Raw genomic sequence first — 27,726 nt, forward strand, 5'->3', positions numbered from 1 at the left:
TAAAATTATAATCAAGCATTTATTTATAAGTTTTCATCTTTTTTAGAAATAAAAAGGTTTAAAAAACAAAAAAAGTTGCAAAAATGAGAAAATGTAGTTTTGTTATGTCCTAAATGCTTGTGTGTTCTGTAAATTCCAAATAAGTAAAATAATATAAAAATATATTTTCAAATCTTTATAGAATGAGAAAACCACATTAATCATTAAATACTCTTGGATTTTCTTGACTCTCCTCACAGATGAATTCACAAATATAAAAACTGATGTACATTTACATTCTGAAGTACAAATCTCCAACAGCCAAGTCATTATATGGTTTATTTTGTTATGTGCAAAGTAGATATTTCATGTTTACTTGCTATGGAAAGCAAAGCACAGGCTCAGTGAAGAATAATCATTAAACACTGATTATTGTTAAGAACAATGCTGCTGTAAAAATGTACAATAGTACATATTTTTGGTAATTATGTACTTTTAAAGTAATTACAGCTTTTAGATGTAAATCTTTCAAAGGCTGTCTTTAAAGAGCTGTGAAGTGACTTTTTTCAGATTTGATTAATAATTGGTCAGTGATCTCAAAAACCAAGCCAGGAGAGAAGAGTGTTTTCTTTTTTTTCCCCTCCACACGGTCAGTTTCATTCTTAAGGAGCGTCTGATAACAAGAGGATATATTTCACAAACCTTTAACACAAGTTTGTGAACTGTCAACTAAAGACACCACCTCTGATGTGGATGGTTTCATTCAATCCATGTTCTACCAACTTGATATCTTCTAGGTCATCTTTTATGATGCTAATCAAGTGGCTAAGGCCTTCCTGTTGTTGTTTCAAATGCTAGAAGGAATTAAAAAAATATTAATGCATTCCTCCATTAAATTGGAAGCTACTCACAGCAAAAAGGGCTTTTTCTAGCAATATAGCAGTTAGTAGCTTTTCTAAATATATGCATATTTAAACATTGTACTGTATCTTTGCTAACACTTACATGATCTACAGTAAAATACTACTATAAAAAGCAATAAAAGTATCTACAAATTTTACAAAAGATGCAGGTTTTTTTAGATTCTTTTTATCAATCTCTGATAAAAAAACAAAAGGTATGACATGAAAACAATGCAAGAATGTACTCAAATATACATGACTAGCAAAATAATCATTCTGAAAACAGGATTTCCGTATCTTGAAGTACGAAGTATAAAGTGATGATAATGGTGAGAACTACAATTGCTAACATTTTAAAAAGAACTTCTCTGGTGTTAAGGCAGCTTTAAGAGCTTTATGGGTATTAACTAACTTAACTCATTTAAAATCCCTTTGAGCACATACCTTTTCAGGGTACCATTATTACCTCTTCTCTATGATAAAGAAATTGAGATACAGGTAAGTAACCTGCCCAAGGTCATAAACTAGGTGATGAGCCATGATTCAACCCCAAAAACAATATACTGCTTTTCATCGTTTTAGGTAGGTGTTTATATTATTCCCAATTTTACTGCATACAGAATCTCGTTCATATAGTTCTTTATTCCAATGTGCTGGAATTTTTCTCAGTTTATTGTAAATATTGGTACAATGGAATATAATCTAGTGTATATATACTTTCTGAGAACCTAGGAGCCAAACTAGCTTTTAGTTGCATAAAACAGCAATATCCACTCTACAGAACATAATAAAATCAGATTTGTTGATGACGTTTATAACCCTATAATCTTCAGGGCCTTGCCAACCTGCCATGCCAGTTAATCCTACCTAATATGTTCTACAAAGTTTACCATCCTAATATATATTTTTTAGATACAGTCAATGGCTAGACAGGTTTTATTAAAACAATCTGTATTTACTAATGAAAATAAACTAGAGAGGTACTTCCCAACTTTTTCATACAAAATGAGCCTTAGACAGGTGGTTGGAAGCTTTGATTACCCCAACCTCCATCAAGGTCCCCAAGGGCTGACAAGATCAATAATTGCATGTTTATATGTGGCATCATACAAGTCGGAAAGATATAGAGGAATTAACTTTTTAAACTTTACCATGTATACAAATCACTCTACAATCTTGAAAAATGTAGATTAAGGAGGTCTGGAGTAAGGACCAAGTCTGCATTTCTAATGACCTCAGAGCTGCTGCCGCCTCTGCATTGAGCAGCAGGGTCAAGGGAACTTTGGTATCTGTATTACCTCTGAATTCATCTTTTTAGGGGGTGGGGGGAGAAAATGATAACACTGTTTTTGTGTGGTAACATACATCACGTAAAAATGTCCATTTTAACCATTTTTAAATGTACAGTGGTACTGAGTAAGTCATGTGCAACAATCACTACCGTCTATCTGTAGAACTTTTTCACCTCCCCAACCTGAAACTCTGCACCCATGAAATACTGTCTCTGTTCCCCTTCCCTTCAGCCCCTGGCAGCCACTATTCCATTCTCTGTGAATTGGATTACTCCAGGTGCCCCATAAAGTAGAACCGTACAACTTTTGTCCTTTTAAATTGACTGACTTCACATGATATAATGCCTTCAAGGTCCATCCATGGCTGTTGTGTGTGTGTCAGAATTTCCTTCCTTTTTAATGCTAACATTCCACTGTATATAAATACCGTATTTTGTTTATTCGTCCATCTACAGACATGCAGACTGTGTCCATGTTTTGGCTACTGTGAGTAACGCTGCTATGGACACAGGTGCACAAATACTTGAGTCCCTGCTTTCGATCTTGGCCTATGTGGTGATCCTATGTCTATTATCTGAGAAGCTGTTTTCCAAAGTAGCTGTGTGCACCATTTTACACTGCCACCAGCAGTGCACGAGGGTTCTATTTCTTCACATCCTCTCAACACTTATTTTCTGTTGGGGTTTTTTTGGGGGGGGGTTGATAATACACACCCTAATGGTTGTGAAGTGGTGAATTCACCTTTTTAAAAGTGCACTCACCTTTTTAAAAGTGCACTCTAGTGCAACACTTACCTGTTTGATTTCTCGTAACAGATCTGCATCTATGTAATATCTTTCTTCAGATTTGACTGCTCCAAAATGATTCTGCATCCTGATTTGGGACATCAGTTCATTTAGTCGGCCCTAAAATAATACCGAATTGAATTACAACTGCTCACAACAGCAAGCATTTCTAAAAGAGAATGTTTTATTTTAAAAGGATGGGCACTACTCTAATCAGATGTTTTAATTCTCCCTCTACATTATTTAAAACATTAAGACAAGTCCCAAACATCACGATTAAGAGTCTACTTTAGAAAGGAGGTTTTGATTAAAGAGAACAAATACTCAATAAAAACAAGTATACAAAATTCCTCTTTTTGAAGACTAAGTAACATTTCTCTGTAGATCCACCCAAAACAAATTCTAGCTTCATGGTCTTACAAGTGCTTACCTTAAACTGAGTAGGCGCATTCAGTTCACATTGAATTGTATCTAGCTGAACTCGCAGCTGCTCTTCATCAGCTTGGATGGCATACCCACTCTTCCTCTGAATTTCCTGTTTGATTAGCACCTATACAAAGAAAACCCACCAATATCAACAGAAGCCATCTCTTTGCAGTTATGCAAGTAATTTTATTACACATCTATTATTGAAAGAAATCAGCTGAATACACTAACAATAGTAAGAACCATAACAGTTCAAGATTTGAATGTTTGCCCATTTTTATTAGGCAAGTTACAGTAATGTTACTTTTAATGACTACATAATTTTCATGTATTAATAATTTATTAAAGTATTCTTATATTGAGAAGCATATATTTTGTTTCTAGTTTTGACACTGAACAATGTTGTAATAAACATTTATATATAAGTATATATATAAAAATACATAAAGATATATATATTTACTGGTATAGACCCTCAAGAATGAGATTGCTGGGTCTAAAAATACGTTTTCAGTCTTCAGAAGCTGTTAGATTGCTCTCCTGAAAGATCTTCTATTCATAATCCACATGTAAGACTACCCTTTTCCACACATTCTTGTCAGCAACAGGTGATGATGTTTAAACTTTTCTCAGCCTGATGAGTAAAAAGGCATCTCACACACAAAAATTTTTTAAAACCTGCATTCCCTTAAATGTTAAAGGACCATCTTTTAATGGTTAAGAACTACTTTGCATTTGCTCTTCTGTGAACTGCCTTTACACATTCTTTGCTCATATTTCAGTTGCATTTTTTTTGGGGGGGGGCCAAATTATAGGATCTTCTCATGTAATATAAATATTAACACTATGACTAAAATCAACACTTTGAAAATTCAGCATTTTTTCTGAAATCACTTGACTATTGACAAATGGCTTCTGGTATCTTTTTCTTCCACAAAATTTTCTAATTCTTATATAGTCAATTTTATTTTATAGTTTGTGGCTTTCTGGCCAAAAGTCTCTCCAACCTCTAGGTTGTACATGTAGCCTCATAAATTTCTTGGTCTATAATCCACCTTTTTTGGACATGGTGTGATACAGTGGTCTAATTCTATTCTACTTTCCAGATGGATAGCCAGTTACTCTAGCGTTAATTATTAAATAAACCCACTGAATTGAATTACCACTTCTGTCATATTAAGATACATGAGCACCTATTTCTGGATTCTCCATTCTATTCTGTGGGCCTTTATTTCCAATCCTACTCCAATCTCATATTGACTTGATTACAAGAGCTTTAAAATAGGTTCTAAAATTTGATAGAGCAAGTCCTTTTCACTATTTTTTGTTCCCCCAGAAGCTATTCTCAAAACACTTTTCCTTATTTATGAACTGAATGATTTTAATCAATTTTTTAGAAGTTGTAAATCATTTTTAAATTTTATAAAGTAGCTATTTTCTTCTTATTTAAGAATATGATTTATCTAGTTGTGAAAACTTTAATTCAGACTGTGTACTTTCCTCATAAATTTATTCCTAAGCATTTTATAGTTGTTTCATAATACTGAATGGAGTACTTTCCTATTTCCATTAATAATATAAAGACACACTGATTTTTGTACATTTACCTCATATTGAGCTATCTTACCGCATGAAATATATAGTTTATTTCCTTGGGTTTTCTAGATGTACAACCAAGTGATCAGCAAAAAGATGATCTCTTTTCAATGTTTATACTAATTAACTACCTTGCTCATTCTATTTATGAAAACCTTCATAATAACAGTGAATAATAATATTGGGTATCAGGGTTTAGTTTCTTAATGTGATTCTACTGCTTTGCTTCTTAGAAAATTTGCTGTACATTTTTGGCAACTAGTCTTTATCATACATTTTCCCTTCATGTGTTGACATGATAAATTATGTTGATAGATACCCTGTTAGAGAACCAACCCTCCATTCCTGAAGTAAACCTTGCTGAGTCTAAGTGCATTCCTTTAGAATTTGATAAATACCTGGATTCTCTTTGCTTATATTTTATTTAGAATTTCTGCATTTGCTTCCTTTGGTTAGGTTTACTGAGGTATAATCCACATACAACAAAATTCAAAATTCAGGTGTACAGTTATATGCATTTGGACAAACACAGGTAACCATCAACACAATCAAGATACAGAACATTTCTAGCACACTAGAAAGTTACCTCCTGCCCTGGTAGTCACTCTCCCCTTACCTCCTGCTGCTAGCAACTACTGCTGTTACCCATCTCTAGTTTTGCCTTTTTGCATAATGTCATATAAATGGAATAATACCGCATGTAGCATTTCAGTCTGACTTCTTTCACTTAGCGTAATTTGCATCCCTATTAGAATTAGCTGTTTATAGATTTTTATTTTGGGGTACTAAAAACAGAGATGTAAAATGGTCAGGTTGCTCCAGAAGACAGTTTGGTAGTTCTTTAAAAGTTGAACATATAGAGTTACCACATGACCAAGCAATTCCCATCCTAGGTTTATATACCCAAGAAAAATGAAAGCATACATCCACACAAACTCTTGTACATGAGGGTTGATAGAAGCATTATTCATAATAGCCAAAAAGTAGAAACAACCAAAGTGTTCATCAATTGATGAATAAATTAAAATGTGGTATATTCATACAATGAAATATTATTCAGCCCTAAAAAGGAATCAAGTACTGTTACATGCCACAACACAAATGAACCTTGAAAATATGCTATATGAAAGAAAGCCAGTCAAAAAAATACCACATATCATATGACTTTATTTATAGGAAGTGTCCAAAATAGGCAAATATGTAGAAACAAAGTCGTTGCCTAGGGCTAGGGGGTTTGAGATGAAATGGGGAGTGGCTGCTAATGGGTATGGAGTTTCATTTTAGGATACTGAGAATGTTCTAAAATTGTAGTGATGGTTGTACCAAACTGTGAATATAATAAAAATCATTGGGTTATACACTTTAAATAGGTGAATTGTATGGTATGTGAATTATATCTCAGTAAAGCTGTTTAAAAAAAACAAAGCAGTTGTCTTTATTTTTCCTTTTGTCTGAAATAAAGTAACTTTAGAATTAGCTCTTTAATGGTTAGACAAAATTCAGCAATGAAACTATCTGGCCTTGGTGCTTTTTCCATGGTTGACTTTTAGTAACTTTCCCAATTGTTTCTATGGTAGTTGCCTATGTAAGATTCTTCTCTGTAGATCAAGTTTAGTAATTTCAATTTTGCTAGAAAATCATGTTCTAACTTCCAAACTTACTGCCCTGAACTGCACACAGTATCTTCTTACTCTGTTGTGTATATCTGTGGTAATGTCTCCTTTCTCACTTTTGATTTTTCTTTTCATTCTTCAGGCTCATGAGATGAGTCTTCTTTTCCTTCCTTCTTCACTTATGTGTAGCCATTTTAACAGTCTTTTCAAAGTAACAGCTTCGCAATTTACTTTTTATATATGATTTTTTTTTCTGCTTCACTCATTTTCTTTATTTTTCTCTTACTGGTTTCTTTTAGCTCTTGATAGAATTTTTATAACAAGATGAATACTAAGTTCTTTATTTTTTTTCATTTGCACTTAAAAAAAAATGAAGATTTTCTAAGGCTGTAAGTTTTACTCTGAGTACAGCTTTTGCTGTATATCCCACTGATTCTGGTATATAATACTTGTTTTCATGATAATTTGAATTTGTGTTGCTATTCATTCTTTTATTCCCTCTTGTTAACTTGCAAGTTCTATTGTTGCTTTCATTCATTAATGGCTGCACTCCCTTTTCTAACACTCAAAATCAAAACTGTATTTTTGTTTTTCTGAAAACTATTAATGATCTGATGCATGCTCTTTTTACACTAAGATGATTTATTTTTCCACTGCTTTTCCCCCACCCTCTCAATAAAATGTGCATTTTAGAATATTTTCACTTTCTTCACCCATCTTGTGGGACCTCTCCTCCAACTTCTAGGTTTTATTGAGAAAGTCTGGTACTTTCAGTTTTACTCTTATTTTTTTTAGTCTGTTTTTTTTCTTCTATTGTAAAAATCCACATTTAACACTTCCATAATGCATATAGTCTTATAAGTATTGGGGGAAAAAATCCAAATTACTACCTGTAAGGTTCTATGGGAAAGGTCCATGAGCTTCCTCTTGTACTGTGCAATTTTGGCCATAGTCGTAGTTTGATTCTTCTGTAATTCACTAATATCTTCAGATATGATCTGTTTTAAAATAAATAAAGGTAAATCAAGTATTGATATCACAACTGTTTTATCAGGTTCACTTACAAGCAAAGTCTAATTCTAAGATAAGCCTGAGATTTCTCTCTCAAAATATAAACTCTTTCCCTTTAAATCTGCTTTTATATTTCTTCCCCTTTTGTACACCTAAAAGTTAAAAAGTATCATTCAAAGATTTCTTTAAGCTCCAGGAAATTTAGTGATGAGGCAAGGTATACAGAAAAGTAAAACATACACTTCAGAAATAATTAAGGAATTTGAAGTAATACTATGGAACAGAGCCAACAACCAGGCCATGAATGGAAAAAGATCTATAAAGTGATATGCAGAAGGGACCTTAATAGATAATTAAATATAACTACATGCTGAAAGTATAGTCCAATATTAACTGTTACAAAATACTATGGGGGGAGATGCTTGGAGTGGAGAGGGAAAGGATGGCTGTTAATCACACAACTGAAGACATTTTTATTCCCCTGGGTCTTTGATTTGCTCTTTGCCTGGGCTGAAATCCTACTGTTTTGCCTTATGAAAATCTTAACCTTACAGAGCAAGTTAAAATCTCATTTCATTAAAGCTTCCCAATCGGAATTAAGCCCATAATTTTTCCTATCATACTTAATCATTCTGTGTCACTGGCTTATGTTGAGATGTTATAAGTAAAAGGGTAAGAAGATTGTACAAGACACATTTTAGCGTGTCTGTCTACACATGTCACCTTTTAAGGAAATTTTCCAATGCCAGGCATGTTGGCAGGCACAAAATTAGGTGGCCATCCTCATTATTTATTATGTAACCCAGGCACCTCCACCCCCACCCCTCAATTGCAGTTTTGAAAATTCGGCAGGGTTTCTAGACAACAAGAGTTAACTACTACTGGATACGAGCAATACTAACAAAAAACAGAAATGTTACCATTCACAGTATTTACTGACAGACACTAAAACAATCTACAAATTAACCAAGAAAAAAAAATGCATATAATTTTTATATAGTTTATTTTAAAACTGTTCCAAAGGTCGAATCTTGAGTATGTCTTCAATGAGTAAAGGACCTCAATGAGTAAAGAAATATGTTTATGATGGAAACATTTAATATTGTCAAGATTCAATTATCTACAAATTATATATTTAATGTAATTCTAACTAAAATTTACCATTCTGACAAACTCATTTTAAATCTATTACAGAAGACTGAAGATCCATAAGAGCTTAAAAATTTGAAAAGAACAAAGATTGGAGATTCATTCTACCACATATCTTTAAGATATACTACAAAGCCATAAGAGTAAAAAAATACGAAACTAATATAAGAACAGACTACCTCACATACATATGGGAACTTTGTTTGATAAATGCTTTGATAAGTCACTGAGGAAAATATCAGTTTTTTGTGTATGACATTGGAAAAACTGACCCACTCTTTAGAGAAAGTTGGGTTCATACCACTTAGTATATATAAAGTGAGCTCCATGTGGACAAAAGACTCAAATGTGAAAGGATAAACTAAATTATTAGAAAAAAATGTAGGAGACTCAGACTGTGGGTGAGGAATGATTTCTTAAGCAAATTCCCATAAAGGAAAACATGAGAAAAAAAAAATCAATGGATATCATTACATTAAAATTAAGGTTTTTCTGTTCAACTAATGATACTAAAGACAGAGTTAGCAGAAAGATGAGAAAAGTAGGAGACATGTTATAAACAGACTAGGGATTAAAATCTAAAATAAATGATGAACTCCTGAAATTCAAAAAGAAAAGATATAAAGCCCAAGAGAAAAATTGGCAAAAGATATGAACAATTTTGATTCTGGACAAGATGGACTATGTACATGCCACTGTATCTCTCCCATTGAAGACAGCTGTAAAACTTGAACAGAATGCACATTCGTACCTGAGGACTTTGAAAAATAAATAGTGGCAAGAGGAAGAAGACATGAATTTGAAGGACCACTGAACTGGTGGTGAGTTTACCATTATTTTCCTGTCAGGTAGTCCCCTAGTCTGGTTTCAACACAGCCCAAAATCTGGAAGTGAGCATCGTGCCGACAACTCCAAGAAAAGCCTATATGCTGTGGTGTAAGGACATAACATTGTAATATTTAGAGAAGGGTTTCTCACTTTTAACACTACCAATATGGGCCAGATAATTCTTTGCTGCAGTGGTACTGTTCTGTACACTGTAGGATGTTTATCAGCATCCTGGCCTCTACCCACTAGATGCCTGGAGCACCGCCTCCCACCCTAGCTGTAACAACCAAACAAGTCTCCAGATGTTACCAAATGCGCCCTGGGGGACAAAATCACCACCACCAACCCCCAATGAGAACTACTGCCCTAGGGCAACCACTAAAAACACTGACAGTAGAAATAACAATAAATTAAAAACAGAATACTAAAAACTGTCCAAATAACCGAGAAGAAAGTAGAAAAGAGGAAACAGGAAAAAAAGAGGGAACAGTTAATAAGCTGGAGGCCTAAATCTAAACTTTATGCTGTCTACAAAAAACTTACTTAAAATATGATGAAGGTATGACCTAAAAATCCATTTTTAGATATATCTTAAAGAAATTCTTCTATATGTGCACCAAGATATAGATTCAGTAATTTTGATTGATCATTATCAGTACTCCATACAAAACAACAGAAATGTCCTTTACCAATAAATAGATAAATACCAAAAAAAAAGGTACATTAGAAGTAAAAGGATGGGAAAAGATACCACGATAAAAACACTGATGAAAAGAAAGCTAGAGTGGCTTTATTTATATTAATATCAGAGAAAGCAGACTTTGGAGTAAAGATAATTGCCAGGGGTAAAGAGGAACATTATAGAATACTAAAAGTCTATGTGCCAAGAAAATTTAGCAATCCTAGATACATATGTACTTAACAGCAAACCTTCAAAATACATGAAGGAAAACTGATAGAACTGAAAAGAGAAAAAGACAAATCCACAATTGCAGCTGGAGACTTCAACTCTCCTTTTACACTGTAACTAGTAGACAGAAAAATCAACAAGAATATAGAAGAACTGAACCACTTACCAAATGGATCTCAATGACACTAACAGAAAACTCCAAGAACAGCAGAATCCATTTTCTTTTCATAGGCATGTGGGTTAAAAAACCTTTACAAAGTTAGAAGAACTAAAATCATACAGAGTTCTCTGACCATAACAGAATTAGACTAGATGGCAACAACAGAGTAACAGCAAAATATCCAAACACTTGAAAATGAAACATACTTCTAAGTTATCCACTAGTCAAAAAATTCAAGTCAAATAGGATTCTCAACAGAAATCTGAAAATATTTTGAATGAATCAAAGATGAAAATACATCAAAATTTACGGAATTCAGGTAAAGCGGTGCTTAGAAGGAAATTAACAGCATTAAATGCCTTTATTAGAAAATAAGAGATGTCTCAATAACCTAAGCTGCGACTTTAAGACACTAGAAAAAGAGAAAACCCAAAGCAAGCAGAATAAAGGAAACAGGAGTGAAAGTTTATGAAACTGTAAACAGAAAGCTAGAAAAAAATTGAAAACAAAACTTGTTCTTTGAAAAGATTGATAAAATTGACAAACCCCTAGCAAGACTGATAAAAACAAAGACAAGTAATAGCTTCTTTGGCCTTATTCTGAAGAACTCTGGACATACCTCATGTATAGTACCATGAACAACTCATTTTAAAAGTGATGCCTATAAATTCAATGTATCCTGCCTAAGACAGTGAGGGCCTGGAAATCATGTCACATTCAAAAACCATGCTGGAAATTTCAGCCAGAGAAAATAATACTAAAAAGGAAGAACGATTATGATGTTCAAGTATCTGTAGGGCTGTCATAGGAACACAGTGATTACCCACAAAGCATGCCAGAGAAAATGTGTATGAATTACAGCAAGGCAGATTCTGAGTCAATACAGGAAGGGAATTTGTATCAATTAGAGCTAGCCGATGGTGAAATGCATTGCTTCATAAATAGTAAGCTTTTCATTACTCAGAGTCTGAATGAATAATTAGGAATTCCATGTAAGAGAATCTGGAAGTGACCTTTAAGAACCTTTAGGCATTTGATTACAAAAGTCTATTTTAAAAAAGAATAAAATAATGCCATTTGCTGCAACATGGGCGGACCTGGTGATTATTATACTAAGTGAAGTAAGGCAGAAAGAGGAAGAAAAATACCATACAGTACCACTTATAAGTGGAATCTATAAAAAGACACAAATGAACTTATTTACAAAACAGAAACAGACTCAGACATAGAAAAATTGACACAACATTGTAAGTTGACTATACTTCAATAAAAAAATATAGAAAATATTAAGTAGATTTAAGCATACAATAACTTAAATCTGTTTCATTAACCTAAAATCGTAATATATTATGACAACATATCATAATTGTGGCCTTCATTTTCATAAGGCCCCATAAATAAGTGTTTAATAAAATAATATGCATTCTCTGGCTGGAATTGAAAATAAGTCTAATTTGTTAAGTCAACAATTCTAAATTCATTGTTAAAATATGTCAAGTCAGATACACATCATTCTGGAGGCTCTATAATAAAGAAAGAAGTTGTATAAAACTTTAATTATTAATTAGCAGTATACACTCTATCACATAGTATAGAAAGAAGTGTGTGTAACCCCTACACCATTCCCAGGGCCGGAGGATGAGTTCTTACATCCAGTCTGGTCTGATGCTGCTTAGTCATCTGATCTTGAACCTTCAGTCTTCGAAGAAGTTCTTTGAAACCCACCATTGGTACAGGAATTAACCTGAAGAAATGCAAGTGGTCAATTTTCATACCTAAGCCTATATTACAAAATACAAAGTAAGGTTTTCATAATAACATTCATGTAATTTCATATTACATTTCCAGGGTTCAAAGGCAGATCTATGACTATGAAATCAATAATGTTACACCACAGAGATTTCACTCAACCTCCTTATTTTATGAATGAGGAAATATAGTTTGGTCAAAAACTGCATTATTAAATGCAAGTAAATAATCACGGACTGATCCTCAGATTTTAATGTTTTCACCATGCTATGCTGCCTTACCATAATCGACATTCTTTAAAAAGCAATGAAAATGGAAATAAACTCACATCAAATATAAGAATTATAGTTAACAGCTTGCATTTGTTTGCTTCCCTAGTAGTAAATAATTCTTATATGGAAACAAGATGAAGATACACTTACTTTTCAGAATCAGGGTTATCCACTTTGGCTTGTTCCCAGATAATAGGATCAACACCTACCACAAAAAAGAAATCATTTTTCTAAAAGGAAATATTTCCCATTTTTATAATATTTGTATGGGAAGGGCCTTCCTAAAGATACAAAACCTAGAAGCTGTAATGAAAAATGACTGTCAAATATGACCACTACAAAAAAAAATTGTAGGATAAAGCTTATAAAAAAAGGGTAGCTTGAAAACAAATATCTATAACCTACAGGATAATAGATTAACGTCCAGAATATAGGAAGAGCGCCTATAAATCAGAAAGACAAAAAATTTAATAGAAACTGGGCAAATGATATCAATAAGTAACTCACAAAAATTATAATCAAGTGATTAATAAACAAAAAATATGGTCCACTTTAGTAGTAATCAGGGAAATGCAAATGAAAATAAGTGTTAATTTTTTGCAATCAGTGGCAAAATTTAAAAGACTAATAATCTCCACTGTTGGCAAAAATAGAGCAAAATGAGAAAACATTAGAAAAATTTAAAATATGAGAAAAATAACACATTCCTGTTATGAATGTAAATGGCAGAACTTCCTCTGAAGAGCAGTCTGGCAGTATGTAACAATACATAAAGTACAGTCATCCCTCTGGTATCCAGAGAGGATCCGATGCAGGATCAACCCCACTTTCCTGGGGATGTTCAAGTCCATTGTGAAAAAACAGTGTAGTATTTGCAAATAACCTATGCCCACCCTCCCATATACTTTAAATCATTTGTAGGTTACTTATAATACCTGACACAATGTAAATGTTATGTAAATAGTTGCCAGGGCACAGCAATTCAAGTTTTGCTTTTTGGTACTTTATAGAATTTCTTCCCCTATTTTGGAGCTGCAGTTAGTTGAATGTGTGGATGTAGAACCTGGGGCTGTAGAACCCTCAGATGCAGAGGGCTGACTGTATAGATAATCTTTACTCAAAAATTTCACTACTAGAGGTCTGTTCTAAAAAAATGCATGCTCATGTGTTCTAAGACATATTTACAAAGATGTTAATTGTTGCACAGTATATAATAGTGAAAAGGTAGAAACAACCTGGAGGTTACATACAGTAAAGTACACCGACAGTATTCCACACAGTTTTTAAAAAGTAAGATTTATCTTCATTCACTGACATAGAAAGTACTAAGAAATACCGTAAGTAAAAAGGCAGGCTGCAGTAAATGTACAATATAGAATCCTTTTTTTAATGACTTAACATGCTTATACTAAAATCACAGATAAAGGACTAATAAAGTACAATAAATTATTAATAGTAGCTACTTCTGTGGAAAGAGACGTAAAGAAGATCTGTTAACATAGTCAATCTAGTTATGCCATCTAGAATCTTTATAGTGAGAACACATCCAGGTTTTACTTGAATACTCAGTTAAAACAAGACATAAGGTAGATAAAAATAAAATATCAAGACTGAATTACCTTTGGGTAGATGGATTATGGACTATTTTTCTTTAGTTCATCATTTACCAAAATTTCTAACAAACATATTAGCTATATAATAGAAAAAACTAAATGAATGAATAAACATTCAATACTATGTTCCAAATAAGAAGGCATGTGATAAGCTGACACTGGTTTTATTAACATTAATGACCTGTGCCAACATCTCCCAAAACAGAGGAAGCATGTATTTCTAAATCTTTCATTTCCTTAACTCCATGACTTTGGAAACATACCAGCAGGAGGATTCTGTAAAAGCTGTTTAATCTGTGCAGGAGAAAGTTCTGTTCTAGTCATAGAAAGGGTTACACCAAGTTGCTGCAATTGTGTTTTTATATTGGTTTGTTCAAAATAGGCATATAGCGTTGTAGCTGGAACTCTTCTTGAAGTACCATTTGGAGAACGCTCAACAACATAAATGACAACTTCTGTCCTGGGGAAAAATAACCAAGTTATAAAATATGGAGCACATAACTCACAGTCACAAGTATCAATGCAGCATGTGATTTTAGAAGAGTGCTAGCTGAATTCAGAAATAAAGTTAAAATGAGACAAAATAGACTGCAAAAAGTATGCTTAGCTGCAAAGTCCTATGTAAATGTTATTTTTTCCCCAAATCAAGAAACACTTTGTGGAGATTCTGTTGAAGCTTATGGGTTGCTTCACTGCAATTAAGACCAAAAAGTGCAATCTGATTTCAGTTATTATATCTAACAACAAAAATTCTCCTAACCCAAAATATCCCAAAGCAAATGTCTTGTCACTAAGTATGACAGTTATACACAGGACGAGGGAAGTTAGTCATATTTATCCATGAACGAACATGAACAGTAATCAGTTAAAACATTTCAGAAAGTCTCTGTGGCCCTTGATTTGCACATAGCCATGATTAGTGTTTCTTCCTGTTTCTGAATGAAAAATCTGAGAAATTATTAGCATCTAATAAGTTAAGAAATCTAACATTAAGAAAAAAGCTTTTAAACAAATTTTTCTATAAATACTGAAGAATCACTAGCTGAGAAATAGTATTTTGCTTTGAGGTTTAATTTGTGCTTTAGCAGTAAAAACACTGTTGATCACTCTCTTTGGAGGAAAGCACACAGAAATATACAGTGTATTTAATGTATACTTACTGATCATCTGGCAATGTTTTAATACCCTCTACATTTACAGTAAGGGTCTGGTTTCCTCCCAAAACTTTATGCAGTGATTCTACCAACTGCTGTTGCTGGCTTCGAATATCTGTTTCTTTTTTGTTGAAAACTAAAACCACTAGCCCATCTTCATCTTTATTATTGGGCATACAACTATAACCTACTGCCTGTGGAATGACAAAATAAACAGTATCAAAAATATGTACAGATCTTAAATCAGATGTTTAATATTAATAGCTTAGTATCTGTGTTAAAACAGGGAAAACAGCTTAATGTCTGGTAATGCAGGGAGTATGTAATGATTCCTCCTACCACTTTATGCCCTAGGAGGTCACACAATTATAAAGCCTCAGCCCTGCAACTCCAAACACCAGCTTATACAGACATTGATTAAGTTTAAGAGACTGACATAGGCCAATAAAACGCAAAAGAGGCTGACATATAAATTGGATTACAATACATTAATTTTTTATGAAAAAGAGATCACCAAGTTGAGCTATATACTCTCACTGGCTAACGAACAGAATCTCTGAGAAGCCAAATGCAACCGAGAAACTTGTTCAGTAAGCACAGAATGAGAACAAAGAAAGCAACTTTGGCATCCAGCTATTATAGTGACAATAGGATTACACATGCCAAGCAGTTACTCCCACCTGCTGGTTAGGTGCACTTTCTTGGACAACGTTAGATAGCTACCACTGAATTCTAGTTTTAGGCCACCCCTTCATAGGTGCCAAGCAGACCATTTCCCCTCTGTTAAAGTTTTTTCTTGCTAGAAGTTACATTCTAATCACACCTTCCTTCAGTTGTATTCTAGTTATCTCAATCACACGTATGTAAGAAATCACTTCAATTTTATAATTTCTGTACTTTTAAACAAAAATGTTATTATACATGTTCAAGGAGTACTAAAAAACCAAACAACTGGTTTTTTTGTATAATTTTAATCCAAATATCATATTTTCTTATACAATCTTCAAGTAAAGATCAAAAGTAGTATTAATACCTTAAATCGGCAAAAGGGATTTTCTTGTGTGAACTCCACTGGTGGAATGTTATTGTTGAAATATCCTTTTCCTGTTCCCCAAAAGGCCTGTAGTTGATTCCATTTTGCCAAAATAGCATCTCTCTCATCTCCCAGTAGCGTAGGAGCAGAAAGAGCACTTGCAGTATTTATCAGTTGGTTGGACTGGGCAGGAGCTTGTGTAGGCTGACTGAAGAGACCACCTAATGCTAAAAACATACCCCAAAATTAGTTTTTCCAAAAAAAAATCAATCAATTCATATCTTAGATATGGTAGGCAGAATAATGCCCTCCACCCCCAAAAAAAGGTCCATGTCCTAATCCCCAGAACCTATAAATTATGTTACCATTCACAGCAAAAGGCACTTCAAGGGTGTGATTAAATCAATCAAGATTATCCTGGATTATCAGGGTGGGTTCAACATAATATAAGGGTTTTTAAAAGAGAAGAGGGAAGTCAGAGTCAAAGTGAGATGTGGAGATGCTATGCTGCTGGCTTTGAGGATGGAGAAGGAGCTAAGCCAAGGAATGCAGAGACTCTGGATCTAAACTGGATAAGGCAGAGTAACGGATTCTCCCTTAGAGGCTCCAAGAAGTAACACAGTCCTGTCAACACCTTGATTTTAGTTCAGGGAAACTCATTTCTGGATTTCTGATTTCCAGAACTGTAAGATAGTATGTTTTAAACCACTAAGTTTGTGACACTTTGTTACAGCAATAATAGGAAACTAATATGCTAAGTCAATCCTCAGAATGTTAAACCTGCCTTTCTAATATCATCTTAATATAACTAATTCCATTATCAGAACACAAATTAGATCCATGATATTAATATTAGATCCACACCAAAAGAGTAAAGTTTGTGAAGTTGCAGAATTTTTTTTAAACAACGTTTACTGTTGTTATATTTATTTGTATAATAAATACAAATTAGGATACAAAATAAGCAAAAAGAGTCATTATATCAATGTTATGTCAATGTCAGCTTAATAAACAATTTCCTTCTCTTATTATAAAGAAAGATACAGTGAAAAAGACAACAAATGGACAAATTCTAAGCTAAAGCTTAGCTGGCTGCATAAGTTGGGGCAAGTCACTTATCTTCTCTATGCTACAATTTCTCCAATAGAGGAAAGGGCTAAGTTGTATCAGATCAGTTATTTCCAAAGTGTTAGTAGATAAGTACCCCCGGTACATGAAATTACAGCCGTCAAGCAACAGCCAAGTCACTAAATAGACTGAATTATGTAAAAATTTCTCTTTTGATTACTGAATACATTTTTTTTTTTAAAGTCTGTTTGGTGCTCGTATGCTTTTAATGCCTCATGTCATCTGCTTATCTCACTTGTCAACAAAGGGGAGAACAAATCTAAGGCTCAGGGCTCAAAGCAAAGTATCTAGCTAGAATTTATTAACACTATTATATTTTCTGTGTACTTATTTTCAGTTATCTTTTCTTTATACTGATTTTCCACTTATAGCAGTAGTTTGAATCTTTCTTTTCAAATAAACATAATGTTTAAAAGTAAATTGATTTAAAGAAAATCCTTTAACAATACAAACGGTATGTAGATAAAAGAAAAATCATGAAGATAATACCAAAATGACCTGAGTTTTAGGACTACTGTATTAGATGATATTTAAGTTTTCTTTCAGCTCTAAAGACTGTAAGTACCACAAGGCCAATGGGGCTTCTAAGGGCTAGAGAGGGGCTGCTGTAACCTTCCACATGAATATTACTAATTCCCAAGTGGGCATATATGAAAATGCTAAAGAACTGGACTAGAAGCCAGAAGACTTGAATACTGGTTTACTATAAGCTCACTTTGCAGTCTTGGTCAAGAAATTCCTAGGCTTTACCTTCTTCAACTTTTAAATAAGATAAACAAACTATCATCTATACTAATTTACATTCAGCCTCCCCCTTGACACTTCACACTGGATTCCACCACACTAGTCTACTCAGAGCTCACTAACTAGAAGGCATTTGAGAAACTCAAATAACAAAATCCAATAGTCTCTTTTAAAGCCTTAGCATGTTAGACATCTATACCTTTCTACCTTTTCAGGGGTCTCATGCTATTGATTATTCTTTCAGCTCCCAAAGAAAATCTACTTTCACTGAATACACATCCTCCTTGAAAAACTCTCCTTCCTTAGATTTCAGGATAATACAGTCTCTCCTGGTTTTACATATCATACATATTTACATACATGCATACTTTCATTCATTCAACAAATACTTACTGAGCACCTACTAAGTGTCAGAGATAGAGGCAAACACTAAGGATATATGGCAGTAAACAAGACTGGTTCTTTAAACAAACTGAGCACATAAAACAAATATTAACAGTTGTGGTAAGTGCCTGGGAGAAGTACAGAGGCTATGAGAGTCTTAAATGAGGTAGCTAATCAAGCCTGGGGCAGGAGGGTCAAGAGAAAGCTGTTCCATTAGAACTTCAGCTAAGGTCTAAAGGACATAGTCAGATCATGGGGCAGTGGCAAAGAAGAACAGTATGTGCAAAATTCCTGTGGCAAAGAGGGGAAGACAAGCTGGCAAAAGCAGTAAGGAGCACTAAACAATAAGGAAGGAAAAAAAAAAAAAACAGACCAGGCTATCATTGACGGTAAAGGCTTACACTGGCCAAAAATGTGACAATTTGAGCATCAAAAAGAATAACGAATGCAACCAACTCAAAACACATTCAATTTATTAAAGCTCATGCATTCAAAATGATTTTTTAAAGTAAAAATTAAAAATTTATAAAATCTCAACCCCTTAGACACCACTGGAAATAATCAGGCCACCAACAACTTCTTACAAAAACTGTCAATTAAGAAAGAACTTACCATGCCTTTCCTATACAAATTGTATTTCAGGCTGACTAAGCAATCTTGGTGGGATGAAGAAAAACTCCTTTTACAGAAGAATTTCAGTGTAGAAGAGAGGGCAGAATTAGAAAATCACCATTTTGCAACTCCTAATAAAATAATTGATTGAGGCAATGACCATCAATGAATGAAACCACTAGGTTAAAGAGTGATGGGGAACTTTCTAAGACAGATTGGCTCTCACCACCTGAACCACTGATCAACCACTGAGCATCTCTAAGAGAGAGACAGCCACTTAATATGATGCAACATGAAGCACACAGCACCACCTGCAAAGTATTCATGCCAAAAAGTCAAAGTCAAATCTAATAAAGTATCTAAAGCTAACTTCATTTACCACAAATATGGGGGATAAAGCTAAATGATTCTATAAGGAAACAAACATATCTAGAATGGGGCATTTCACAGGACAAATGGCCTAATTTCTGCAGTAATTCATGAGTAAGGAAAAACCAGAGTGGGGAATTCTCTATACTAAATGGAAACTTAAGAGACATAACAAGAAAGTGAATGTGTGGTCCTTGTCTGAAGGAAACTTTACTGAGACATAAGAGGACATTTGATTAAGGACTGGGTATTAGATGACACCAAGGAGTTATTACTTGTAAGTTGAAATGATTCCATGTTTTTAAGAGTAACACAGTAAAGTAAGGGTGAAATGACATGTTTGGGATTTGCTTTAAAGTATTTCAGCAATTCAAAAGAAAAAAAAAAGGAAGGGAGGAAGGAGGAGGTAAAGCAAATATGGCAAGTTTTGACTTTTGTTGAATCTATTTGGTAGAATGTGGGATTGTTTTATTATTCTATTTTTCTGTGTTAGAATTTTTCTCAATTAAAGAACAGTAAATGTTCATTGGATTTGAGATGATTCATAACCTTAACTATTTGATTGGGTAAAGAAAGGAGAAACCAGACTAGTGCAGACTAAGAGGTAACAGACAATCCCATTCTTCTACATCTGTTCCAAGTAGTTTACGAAGGAAGAGAATGACAGCCGAAGTGAAATGGGAGATTAAAGTAGTTTTGTTTTGTTGTTACTGTTTTAAGAAATAAGAAACTTCAGATTATTTAAGTGTGGATGAGAAGAATCCTTGGATAGAGAAGCTGGAGACTTTTTCTTTTGGTGGAGGGTGGGAGGTGGAATGGGGTGGGTGTTTGCTGGGCAGAATAATCAACAACACAAAGGTCACCAGAAGGTGGGAGGATATGAGATCCAGGGCACCGGTGAAAAGAGAAAAGGATGGGTTCAGAGGGAGGTAGACAGATCCAGTAGTGGGCAGCTGAAGGGATTACAATGAGGGATTCTATTTTCTCTGTGCAGTAGAAGTCAAGGCCATCTGCTGAAAGTGAGAACAGGGAAATCTGAGATGTGAAGAGAATAAAGGTTTAAAATAATTTATAGAAAGTGGAAGAATAATTGGAAAACAGAAAATTCTCAGGATTGCCGGGCAATGTTGAGGCCCCAACTTGGGTTGGTGATTAAGAATTTAGAGGTACTATTCAATCTTTTATACTGTGTGATTTTCTCAAGCAGTATCTAGAGACAGTTGGGCTTACACAGGCTTGGGTGGTTTATTCAGGTAGACATGCTACAAGGATAAGGAAGTTTAGCATATAGTGAGAGTGACCGAAATGGAAGGACAAGGAATCTAAGCTAATTAGAGAAAATAGAAGACAGGAAGGAGCTGATGGAAAAGCAGAAAGTGTCATGGGTCTAAAGATTCTAATGAGATCTAAGAACAGCTATACTGGAAGTTGAAAAGGGAGGCTAAAAGAGCAATAGGTTGTGGGATGTTTACATTAGTGATCATGGAATTAGAACAGTTTCAGATGTTGCCAAAGTCCAAGGTAAGAATTGTGGCTAAAGTGAAATGGAGTTCTTTGTAATAAAAAGGTAGATGGCATAGCTGTTTGAGTACAAAAATAAACCAGACTGAAAGCACAAGTTGGAAAGAAAAGCAAGACTCAGAGCCAGCTGCCAAAGTTTTCAGTGAATAAGAAGTACTGTCCAGGAAGTCAGCAGGTAACTGAAATTAGACACATCAGAGATGGTGTAACCAGACTGCAAGTGCTGCACACAAGCAGGAGTTTTATAAAATGAGGCAAAACCTCCACAATTTTTGCAGATTAAACTCAAACTCCTTACAACAGCAGGCCCCAAATCCATTATGCTGTGCCATGTAGTCATATCTTTGTCAATGTTATTCCCTCTGTCTGGAATACCCTTTTCTGACTTTATCCAACTGGCTAATTCCTTTAAGATTCAACTCTCCCTCTGTATTCCATAGCAACTTGTGTGGGTCTGTTTTAGTGCTCCCACACATACATATTTTTTATAGTTTAATGTATATTATTCTATCTAATTGCTAATCTATCTCCTTGCAGGCTATAAACAGGGGTTATGGTCTTCAACCTTATATACCCAGTGCCTGACATACAACATATACTCAGCAAATGGCTGCTATCTAACTGAATGAGTCCTTTTCATTCTGAAAATGAATAGCACCAGATTCAAATTCCCACTTTTCCTAACAAAAGTAAATGCAACTATAATAACTTACAGTTGGAGAGGCTTTATGTCAAGAAACAAAGAAAAAACTTCACTTTTCTTTTCTTCTCCTTAACTACCTGGATTTCCATCAAACTATGTGTATTTTTGCAGGAGGATAGTAGGAAAGATACAATTGTAACTCTAGAAAAAAAAATTCTGGAATTATTCTGGAGGAATAATTCTATTATTTTTATCCTATTGGTTAGATAATTCTTGAAATTGATATTTAATAAATTACTAATCTTCAATGTCTAAGTAAAGTGAATTTTAGACAATCAATCAAGTTATCTAAGAAAGATGAAACAAAAGTGATTTTAAGAGGTCGCAGACTATGGAAAAGAAAAAGAATTACAAAAGAAGTCACAGAACTGGAATTTATGTTCTTATACTACTTCTTAGGAGGTATATGGAAAAGTCACAATTCTCTCAGTTTCCTCTCTTCACCTATAAAATGGAGATACCAAAGAGTTCTACTTCATAAAGTTCTTGTGATAATTAAATAGATTAATCCATATAAGATAACCCTGGAACATACTGCCATACCAGCTAGTAAGGAAGCTATCAAAGACTAATTCTACACTTGTGTCTAAAGGGATTTGGGAACCAACCTGAGGCTTACGCTAGCCAAAGTTGGAACAATTTAAGCATCAATAAGTAAAACTACAATGGATTAAAAAACACCAAATAATTTAAATACTTGAGTTCCTGACATCAAAAAAAAAAAAAAAAAAAAAAAAAGTTCCCTTTGGAGAATGATTAGGAACCAATTCTTTACTTTGAAAACTAAGAATAAAGGGGAAGAATCATCTATAGTGGATGAGGTAAAGTTTCTCTTTATTGAAGTATTCCAAAAAATAAATGAAAAAGGAGTCATAGTGTTGGAATAACACCATTTTGCAACCCCTAATGAATTAATGGATCTAGGTAATGATAACCAATGGCTGCTGCTAACATGACAAAATGTAGAGACAATCAGACATGATATGCCTCTTGATAAAAAATACAACACTATCTATAAAGTAGTCTTGCAAACAAAAAACTTAACTATCAACATAATTAACCCCCTAGATCCAACCCAACTTGCAAGAAATACAGAGGGCAAAGGGATATGAAAACTATACAACAGGAATGCAATCACTAAAGTCCTGACTGATGACCTCTCCAGGACAAATGATCTGATTTCTTCAACAAATTGAAAAATTTTTAAAAAGAGAGCTAAAAGAGGAACCTACAGAGGTTAAAGATAAATGAAACTAAATAGTATTGTTTACACACCTAAGTGACAAAATGATAAAGAAAAATAAGAAAGTAATCAACATATATTTTCTCTGATGGGCAAGTGACAAAGGCATTCACCTTATATATAATTCTTTGAGCTGTAATTTTGTCGTTTTCTATTCTCGTGTTATTTTTAGCAACAACAAAAAAATTTTAATGGAATGATACTAAACACAGAGGTCTTTTAATCCTAATCATGCCAATCTGTCTTCTCCCCAGCTGCCATCATATATAAACATGAGAAGTAGCTTTTGGAATCCTGTGGAATATAATATATTTATCATTCTTAAAAAAAAAAAAAGATACCCACTAAAATGTTTTGAATAGTGTACTCAGTAATGTTACCTATATTGTGGCTTTATATTTTAAAATGAAAATCTCATACTTACTAGTTTGTTGCTGTTGCTGCTGCTGTGTATTAAATCCTCCAAATCCAAGTCCAGTTCCCAAACCAGTACCTAAACCAGTACTAGTTCCAGCTGTTGTGCCAAAACCAGTACCAAATCCAAAACCTTTGTTCTGAGTACCACCAAAGAGTCCTTTGAATAAAAAAATTAAAATTGTATAAGTTAAAAAAGAATTGACCTCTAGCTCATTTGCTTCTACAAATAGTTTGATATCTTCTTACCAGTAGCACCTGTGTTAGCTGGAGTAGAAAAGCTGAATGCAGAACCTGCTGTTGTAGATGTTGTCCCAAATCCTCCAAACCCACCTAATTAAAAAAAGGATAAATAAATAGAAAGGAAGAATCTTTTGTATACATATGAGGTAATTTCTTTTCCAAATTATATAAGTAATTGCTCTATATAAAGATGAAATATATTGGTGTGATTTTTCCTTTCTCTACTTTCAACATCAATTTTTTAAAAACTATACTAATCAAGAAGTCAATACATTGCAGAAATGAGCGACTAAGTAAAGTAGAAACACCACAATGCAATATATACCTTTCAACTGAAGAGGTGATTAACAGTTACAGCTGAGAAAACATATTAAGCCTACTGCCTAAGGTTTAACACACTCTAAAATGACTGAGTGTACTTTTAGAGTAGGGGTTGCAAATTCAAACACCTACAAGATTTAGGCTAACATTAAAGAGTGAAATACTCTAGGTGTTTACTGACTGGTAGAACTTACCAATGTGAACAGTTTTTTAAAAAGGCAGCAGTTCCTAAATTCCAGCAGATTACTGCTACAGAAGAATGGTAGGTTAATAGTGTTATATATTTCCATTTTCTCCCAAGAGAAATAGAAGATACAGATTTTCTATGTGAAATTTACAGAATTTAAAGTCTAATTCAATTGATTTTCTGCAACTAACTCGAATGTTTTTAAAACAGTGTGACAAACAGAGCATATCAGCAGACTGTGTTTGCAACTTTGGCTTCAGTGAATTCATGTATATTTTACTTTAGCTTATATTTCTACTGAATCTCCCAACAAGGCTAAGCAACTTTTCAAATGAAACATACCAATATACTGACTTCTATACAACAAGAATGTGTTTCTTTAAGGAAGAGTTAAGGGTAAAAAACCCACAAGAAGAAGGCAGTGGCCAGGAAGGAGAGCAAAGCTACCACAGGGCACTGCACCACAGTTTGGTAACTGACAGATACAGAAATTTCATTTTTAGCTAAATCTAGAATCAAAATTAATCTAAACCATATCTAACCTGACATATGAATGAAATGGACTTTCCTTTCTGTCAGTCTTTACCTGATTACCAATGTGGTGCCAAGAAAAACTTTTAAGACAAATCCTCTAACTTTTAATCTCATGTATTTCTGGCATAAGAGACAGAGATTCATCAATATTGTAACATAAAAGATACAAGGACAAAAAAAAAAACAACCCATTATAATCATCATATAATTTTGACTTGGAAAATTACTCAACAATCGACTACATGTTGCATGCAGATATAACCAAATACTCTTATTTTACTTGTGGGTTCTACTGCAGTACTGCAAACTGTAAACATTTTGATAAAAATCACCTAAAGTACTGAACATTGTTCCTAATCTTTTCTTACTTCTAACTTTCATAGAAAATCTAAGCTATATTCTGAACTGGCTACACAATAAAAACATTAATATCTTTAACATGCTCCATAATAACAAATTTTTTTTTGTAATAATGGATCTGCAAGGGAATAAAATTAAAAAGTAGACAAGAATTTCTATCAGCCCTTTGCTGAAGACTAAGTTAATGAACATACATAAAAGTAGTTAAAACACAGTTATATTACCACAACTCAAAGCTTAACAGTGATAACTCCAAATGAACATGAAATCAAGCAAATACCAACAGGTTGGTTTATTGTTGTTGAATTACGAGCTGGGTGGGTTTGTTTGGAAACACAAATTTCAAAATGTTTCTGTTTTACCCAGTGCCAATTTTAAGCAAACAGAGAAAAAGCAAACATCCAAACAGTAATATGTGATCACTTCAAATATACCTTAATGATAATGGATTATTTAATCTTTGGAATTTTTAAGTATTCTTCAAAATGTTTTCAAATTAGATGCCAAGGTAATAGCCACACAGCAGTAACAAGTAACTGCACAAAATGCCAGACTTCCCAAATAAGTCTTAGGGAATAATTCATGCTTATCAAATGCATATAATTGGCATGGGCATTAAGTGGCATAATGTAAGAGAATATGAACAATAAATTCATATACGAGCAGCTGAGGAACAAGATTTTTCCATACGGTCACTGTACGCAAGGTACACACAGACCTATTTTAAATTTATATCTAAATGTATACACACATTATAGTTTGTGTTTTGCAAATTTCCAGTGAACTTCAAACAATCCATATAGATACCAAAATCTTCATAATTATTTTGAGTACAAAGATGTCTGGCCTACCTTTTAGAACCCAATACTATCTGACAATAAACTAAATTGCTCTCTCTGACCATTTCTCAAAAAAAATCCAGTAAAGAATTGGGGATTCTTTCCATAATCACATTACCTTATAGAAATGTATCCTAATCTGCTGAGTTGACCAAAGAAACACATTATTATTATACAGGTTAAAAAACAAGACAGGTTGCCGCTGTTCGTATAAGACTTGTTTCTCTCAGGAAACACAAGGACAGTCAAATGAAATTCCAATGAAAGATGCAGGAAAAATGAAAAAATGACTGCAGGAGTCCAAGAATTCCAGGAAAATGGGCCTGACTGTTGAGCTTATACTTTGAAGGAGATATCTAATCATTTGGAAGATACATTCTACTCAAAAATAATAATCCATTCCAAATTCTTATCACTTGGAAGGCATATTCTGTTCAATTGAATGCAAATTTAACAAAGGAACATTATAATTTGCAAGATTTCCCCAAAGCAATTTTTTAAAGGCAGTCAAAACTTGATATAACTGTTTTTGATTAGACATTAGGAAATAAATCTCCTTTCCTTATTAGAAAAGTCACTGTTCTTTCCCAAACTCTAGGAACCACAAAATATTCTTGGACTCCAGCTCCCAACATTCGTTACACAGACGACCCGCATATCTACCTGCACTTGCCAGACTGTTACCAAAATTGAATGGAGTCGCCGAGGTAGTAGAAACACCGAAACTCCCAATATTAAAGTTCACTGCAGGATTAGCAGTTAATCCGAAACCCCCAAAATTAAACCCACTGGCGGTGGAGTTGGCAGTCTCAAGCCCACCAAATCCTGATAGGCGTGTAGGCAAAGAAACAAACAAAGTTTTAAAAGAGGAGAGGGAAAAGAAGAAATAAGAAAAAGAAAAGAAAGCAACATACGGATTAGAAGAGTCAGCACGAGGCTTCACAGAAGTGAACAAAGACAAACCCTGACTTTGCTCCAAAGACAGCAGAGGAGGCGGGGGACGGAGGAGGGAGCAGGAGCGCATAGTCCCGCAGCTAGAACCAAAAAGGCCAGGGCCGAGGGAGCCTCAGAGCTGCGCCGAAGGCTCCACAGCCCTACCCTCGCGGAGCCCAGCGCAGGAACCAGGCGAGCGTTCCCGCCAGTCCCGGAGTCTGAGGTGGGGAGGGGAGGGGAGGGTGGGTCTCCGGCAAAGGGAGAGAGGAGCCGCCTCCAGGCTCTCCGACTCCGATTCCGTGGCAGCGGGAAGCGAACCCTAGAAGGAAAGGGGCCCTGCGGGTACCCACCCGCGGCGCGCGAGTTCCCTGTTGGACCTCCATTCCCCCCGCGGCCTCCTCAGGAGCCGCCTCGGCCCGCTCTGCAGCCGCCCGCCCTTTTCCCAAGCCCCTAGTCTCCGCGCGGGCAGGAGACCCCAGGACTCCAAGCCCTAAAGTCTCGGACCGAAGGGCCGGACCAAAGGTTTTCCCTCCTCTCCGGGAGAAGGTCTGGGGTATAACTCACCCGTGGGGGCCGCGGTGGCTGCAGCAGTACCCGAGGTGGCCGAGGGAGCCCCAAAGTTGAAGGCCATGTCGCGGGAGGAGGGGACTGAGGTACCGCTCCCGCGACACTCGGTGCACTCCGGTTTTCGATCCGGCGGGGAAGCCGCTCCCGGATCA

The 27,726-nt window shown here is 34.7% G+C and overlaps 1 protein-coding gene across 1 annotated transcript; it reads right to left on the bottom strand.

Annotated features, from left to right (window-relative positions):
- NUP54 (nucleoporin 54) lies at positions 1-27,726 on the bottom strand. The gene is made up of 12 exons (XM_010969305.3): positions 27,572-27,726; positions 23,840-23,923; positions 23,601-23,750; positions 16,473-16,699; positions 15,446-15,633; positions 14,549-14,745; positions 12,823-12,877; positions 12,302-12,395; positions 7,484-7,591; positions 3,389-3,508; positions 2,968-3,078; positions 1-833 (listed from the first exon to the last, which is right to left on the bottom strand). The coding sequence occupies exons 1-12, from the start codon at positions 27,636-27,638 to the stop codon at positions 705-707; spliced, it is 1,530 nt and encodes a 509-aa protein (XP_010967607.1). The 5' UTR covers positions 27,639-27,726; the 3' UTR covers positions 1-704.

The sequence above is a fragment of the Camelus bactrianus genome, chromosome 2 (assembly GCF_048773025.1).
Source record: "Camelus bactrianus isolate YW-2024 breed Bactrian camel chromosome 2, ASM4877302v1, whole genome shotgun sequence".
NCBI lineage: Eukaryota > Metazoa > Chordata > Mammalia > Artiodactyla > Camelidae > Camelus > Camelus bactrianus.

Coding starts and splice junctions, on each gene's coding strand:
- NUP54 (XM_010969305.3), bottom strand. CDS start 27,638: ATGGCCTTCAACTTTGGGGCTCCCTCGGCCACCTCGGGTACTGCTGCA. Junction 7,592..12,301: donor AGCATCAGACCAGACTGGAT/GTAAGAACTCAT, acceptor ATTTTAAAACAG/ATCATATCTGAAGATATTAG. Junction 834..2,967: donor TGTTACGAGAAATCAAACAG/GTAAGTGTTGCA, acceptor AATTCCTTCTAG/CATTTGAAACAACAACAGGA.